The 6,068-nt window shown below is 40.9% G+C and overlaps 1 protein-coding gene across 1 annotated transcript; it reads left to right on the forward strand.

Moving 5' to 3' along the window:
• Positions 1 to 198: 198 nt before the first annotated feature.
• arg1 (arginase 1) lies at positions 199 to 5,765 on the forward strand. Its single transcript, XM_046356682.1, has 8 exons — positions 199 to 559; positions 720 to 792; positions 2,612 to 2,786; positions 2,954 to 3,113; positions 4,738 to 4,832; positions 4,935 to 5,039; positions 5,164 to 5,300; positions 5,500 to 5,765. Exons 1-8 carry the CDS (start codon positions 455 to 457, stop codon positions 5,661 to 5,663), a joined length of 1,014 nt encoding a protein of 337 aa, XP_046212638.1. The 5' UTR covers positions 199 to 454; the 3' UTR covers positions 5,664 to 5,765.
• The last annotated feature ends 303 nt before the right edge of the window (positions 5,766 to 6,068 follow it).

Raw genomic sequence — 6,068 nt, forward strand, 5'->3', positions numbered from 1 at the left:
TGAAGGAACCTGAATCTGTCATGAATCATTCCTTTTTATGGAACATTTTCATTATGTATAGCACCAGTAAAATTGTATTTGAATTGTCCCTATTGAAAACACCTTTAATAGACATGACTGAAAATGAGTATGAATTCCACTGCTGCCCATGACACAAGATTATTTAACTTTTATTGTTATGGATGTCACTAAATATAAGGCAAAGATGAGTTATGCAATTTTAGTGAAATAAAGCCGCATCATATGTGATGATGCTGGGTCGGTGCTGAAACTTTTAGCTGTGCGGACCATTAAGAGCGGCAATAGGGAGGCTCCCTGTTGGGTTTACTGTACCACGCTCACGCTGGTGTCGTCACACACTGGTGATGTGCCTTTGATTTCAGTAAACAATTTGATAGTGCTCCAGCGCCGCTCCAACCGTGTGCTCCTGTACACTGTGTCCCGACACAGGATAATGGTCATTATGAAAAGCTCGGGAGGATTACAACTCGCATTCAGAATTTATAAGCGAAGTCATCACTCAGTTGGAATAATTGGAGCGCCTTTTTCAAAAGGACAAGTAAGTAGTCAATATTTTATTATAGGCTAGCCTACTTATTGTAGGCTATTGATAGGTTTTCGAATGGGCTCAATAGACTACCGTTATATGCAATATATATGTTTTAATGTATTGCTGTAATAGGCCTACACAGTCCCATAAATATATAAATCTGCTGCAGCCGCGGGATGGTGTGGAGAAAGGACCAGACCTCATTCGCGCAGCCGGATTGGTGGAGAAGCTTAAAGCGCAAGGTGACGTCCTGATAGTGATCTTACACTCATTCTGTGATATAGCCTAGCTAGGTAGCTCCAGTGCAGAAATTAAGACATCTGAACTGAATCAAATGGTGCGAATGTAGAATGCACAGTACAGAAAATCTGTTTACATTCAAAGTATTTGTTTTCCCGAAAGAAATAATGAAATTATCCTGTACATTCCCAAATTGCAATATTTGCATCAGTATGCTATTGATTTAATCAAATGACTATGTGATCTGAGCTTTTATGAGGAAGTTACGAGACTGCCAACCTTTTCGTTGACTTGCCTGGCAGAGATGTTGAGGTGAATTCATTAACATATTGGGGATCCGTTTGAATCCTGGTGTCAAATGGCAACATTATTTACACAAGCTAAGGGCATGATTTATTTTCCATGACCAAGTTCAATTCCAGGGCAGTTCTGAACAAACTATGTGAATAAGTGATATTACATAGGCTAGGCTACAGAAATAATCCTATTGGAAAAATAGACCTGAACTTGAGCTCATGACCAGAGCATAACACAGACAGGAGTTTCCTTTGGAAAGACTACCAGTAAAGACTGAACTGTCTTTTGAATTGTTTAGTCGTGGGAAGTCTTATTGGGAAATCCGTGACTGTGAGAGTGACAGGGGGATCTGTGTGATCCAAGTGGATTAACATGTGAGCAGGATCAATCACTCTGTGTGTGGGTGTGTCCTCTGCCCATGTGTGTGATCACGTGAGATCAGAGACATCCTAAGCACCCTCTCTGTTTTATTCATATCACACAGGAGAAGGCATCTGATAGGCCTAGCTCTTTTGACCTTGCATCACTCCCCCTTCCATGTTTGTGTGTATGTGTTTGGGTCACGACAATGGCAGCCTCCTGCATTCAGCATGCATGCCAGTGATAACATTCTCACTCATTAAACCGGCAGCAACAGTTGGGGCACTCTGAGGACAAGTGCCCTGTCAATCCTTAGCCTGACTGTGTGCCCTACAGAGAGAATAGCAGACAGCACCTGGTCTCATAGACTAGACATAATGTAGTAAATGCGTGTTTGTATCTCACCATAGCCAATTTTAGCTAATTAGCAACCTTTCAACTACTTACAACTTTTTGTTTACTTTGCAATGACTTAGCATGTTAGCTAACCCTAGCCTAGCTAACATTAGCCACAACAAATTAGAATTCATAACATATTGTATGTTTTGCAAATTCGTTACATATCTTATGAAATGGATGGAGGATATGAAAAATGAGTACATTCCATACGAAACAAAATATATCATTTTATATGGTGATACTATTATTTATGTACTGAATAATACAAAAGTAATTTATTTAAACTAGGAGAGTGCACATTTGCATCTGATTATGAAATGTTTATTTTGCAATCACTAACATAGTAACATACAGAGTAAAATAAATATTTAATAAATAATTTATTTAAACTAGGAGAAAGGTCATTTGCATCGGATTGGGGAATGTTTATTAATGGAGGGAATGTAACATTTAGCATTTTTGTAAAATGGAGGGGATTTAACATTTAGCATATTGGCAAAAAGTATGAGTTTTAACATTACCAAAATGGCTGTAAGATCAGAGATTTAGGACTAGTTTAGAACATGTCCAGGGATGGACCATTATAAACATTGTGGTAATCCATTAACATCTGCATCGGAGCCATGAGTTTGCAACTTTTCTTTTCTGTCTAAGTGATCCATGGACAGATCATGCCTTGATTTTTTAAAACATGAGATTACTGTAGGTGCATTGACGAATGCGTTTTCTTATGTCAATTGTGTTGCCCAATCTCATCCTACACAGGCTGTGCGGTCAGAGACTATGGCAACGTGACGTTTGAGGAGGTGGCCAACGATGAGCCAATAGGCAATGTGAAGAGACCCAGAGCGGTGGGCAGCGCCAACCAACGTCTGTCTGCTGCCGTCCACGCTGTGAAAAATGACGGACACACCTGTGTGATGCTGGGAGGAGACCACAGGTGCGTGTGTGTATGTCACATGTCTGTGTGTGTCTCTCATATTCACCCGTAGTAGAGCAAGAGCCCAGTGTCAACAACCAGCCAAAATACACCTACAATTATTGAGGGTTAGGGGTTTTCGCTAACAATGTGATGTGGAATTCACTCCAAGTTTGGTCTGTGTCCAGTTTGGCAATAGGCTCGATCCAGGGGCATGCAGCAGCTAAGAAGGACCTCAGTGTTGTATGGGTGGACGCCCATGCAGACATCAACACACCCCTGACCTCCCCTACAGGCAATATCCACGGACAGCCCATGTCCTACCTCATCCACGAGCTGCAATCCAAGGTGATTTCTCTATCTCTCCCTCTTTCCCATAGGCATCCCCTAGTTTTTATATTTCAAATACTGTATCATTAAGTTTGACCAGTTAATGTTATACATTTACATTTAAGTCATTTAGCAGACGCTCTTATCCAGAGCGACTTACAAATTATACCTTTGTGCAATGTCTGTTTTATTTGGGGGGGGGGATTTATCGTGAGACTCTTCCTCTTCCTGTGCACGTCATGAATCATGAATTTCTACAAATTGATTATGAAATTAAAACATTTGAAAAAGAATAGTCATATGAATTGTGTTTACGTTTTAGGTGGTGACAGTGTTATATAGTACCAGTCAAACGTTTGGACACCTACTCATTCAAGGGTTTTTCTTTATTTTTACTATTTTGTACATTGTAGAATAATAGTGAAGACATCAAAACTATGAAATAACACATATGGAATCATGTAGTAAACAAAAAAGTGTTAAACAAATCAAAATATTTTAAGTAAGAATTTGTTCTTAATTGACTTGCCTAGTTAAATAAAGGTTAAATAAAATGTTTTAAATGATAGCTTCACTAAGTGCAAACCAGATGGTATGGCGTATCACTGCAGAATGCTGTGGTAGCCATGCTGGTTAAGTGTGCCTTGAATTCTAAATCAATCACTGACAGTCACCAGCAAAGCACCATAACATCTCCTCCTCCAGGCTTCACGGTGAGAACCAGACATGCAGAGATCATCCGTTTACCTATTCTGTGTCTCACAAATACACGGCAGTTGGAACCAAAAATCTGAAATTTGGACTCCCAAAGGACATATTTCCACCGGTCTAATATCCATTACGTGTGTTTCTTGGCCCAAGCAAGTCTCTTCTTCTTATTGGTCCTTTAGTAGTGGTTTCTTTGCAGCAATTCGACCATGAAGGCCTAATTCACGCAGTCTCCTCGGAACAGTTGATGTTGAGATGTGTCTGTTACTTGAACTCTGTGAAGCATTTATTTGGGCTGCAATTTCTGAAGCGGGAAACTAATGAACTTATCCTCTGCAGCAGAGGTAACTCTGGGTCTTCCTTTCCTGTGGCGGTCCTCATGAGAGCCAGTTTCAAGTTCTTGACATTTTCTGCATTGACTGACCATGTCTTAAAATAATGACTGCAGATTCTGTAATTTCTCTTTGCGTATTTGAGCTGTTCTTGACATAGTATGGACTTGGTCTTTTACCAAATATGGTTATCTTCTGTGTACCACCACTACCTTGTCACAACATAACGGATTGGCTCAAACACAATAAGGAAAGAGATTCCACAAATTAACTTTTAACAAGGCACACCTGTTAATTGAAATGCATTCCAGGTGACTACCTCATGAATCTGGTTGAGAGAAAGCCAAGAGTGTGCAAAGCTGTCATCAAGGCAAAGGATGGCTACTTTGAAGAATCTGTTTAATTTGTTTAACACTGTTTTGGTTACTACATAATTCCATTTGTGTTATGTCTTCACTATTATTCTACAATGTAAAAAAATATATAGTAGAAATAAAGATAAACCCTGGAACGAGTAGGTCTGTCCAAACTTTTTGACTGGTTCTGTACATGGGCATGAGCAACAGTTCTGGATGCAGACTTGTCTCTGTTTCTTTGATTAGATTCCAGTTCTGCCAAATTTCTCTTGGATAAAGCCATGCGTATCAGCCAAAGACATAGTCTACATTGGCTTGAGAGACGTGGATCCAGAGGAGCAGTATGTTTTTGCCTGTCATCCTGTATCATACACTATCTTATCATGACCTTGCACTACATAATTGTTGACAGGAGAATTAAAAAAATATATCTCCCATTCCAGCCATATCCTGAAGCTACTGGGTATCAAAGTTTACTCCATGACTGAGGTGGATCGCCTTGGAATCGCCAAAGTGATGGAGGAGACATGTGACTACATCTTCTCAAAGTATGTAGCCTCAACAATTTCACTGTGTCGTTTTCATTTCTTGCTATGTCTAACTTGGGTACATCAATGGAAGTATTGGGCATTGACACGTGTTAGACATGAATTAATTTCTCTGATTCAACAGGGTGAAGAAGCCCATCCATCTGAGCTATGACATCGACGCCCTGGACCCATCAATCTCCCCGGCCACAGGGACCCCAGTAGTGGGAGGGCTGACCTACAGGGAGGGAATCTACATCACAGAGCACATCAGTCAGACAGGTGAGAGATCACACACACAGAGATGCACATAAAACAGAGATGATAACACGCACACAGAGATGCACATCAACAGAGATGATAACGCGCACACACAGTGAGAGATGGGTGCGTATCAGTATTGATGCTGCTCCAATGTACTGTTGAGTCTGTGTGTGTGGTCCGTCAGGTGCGTGTTGAGCGATGTTTTCTCTTTGTGCAGGGCTGCTGTCTGCAGTGGACATGGTGGAGGTGAACCCTAAGAGGGGCAGGACAGATGATGAGATCAGCTCCACGGTCAACGCTGCAGTAGATGTGATACGTGGCTGCTTCGGAAAGCTTCGGGAGGGAAACCACCCTGCAGACTACAAGATGCCCCTGCCTTGAGCTGCTAAGTACCACCAGAATCTGCTGTTACGATAAAGGGCCCTGGCCATCAAACGCAATCTTTTGTATTAAATCATGGAGATTAAAATACTTTTTTCCCCACATAATTTCAGGGTTTGATTGATAACAACTGTGTTAATAGGAATAGTTCTGGCGTTGTTCCAATCAATTATGCGTCTGGTCTGGACAAATAATGTAAAACACTGACTCACTCCAGACTGAATTCTTTACTTAACGTAATATTTATTTCTGTAGAAAACATTAATCTCACATGTACAACACATATCCCCACACATCCCATCATCATTACAATTCAAAATAAAAAGGCCTGCATCTGGGAGGATATACATGTAACCGTGTTGCTTCTGTCCCTCTCCTTGCCCCCCAACCCGGGCTCGAACCAGG

This window comes from Oncorhynchus gorbuscha, linkage group LG07, assembly GCF_021184085.1.
Source record: "Oncorhynchus gorbuscha isolate QuinsamMale2020 ecotype Even-year linkage group LG07, OgorEven_v1.0, whole genome shotgun sequence".
Classification (NCBI taxonomy): Eukaryota; Metazoa; Chordata; class Actinopteri; order Salmoniformes; family Salmonidae; genus Oncorhynchus; species Oncorhynchus gorbuscha.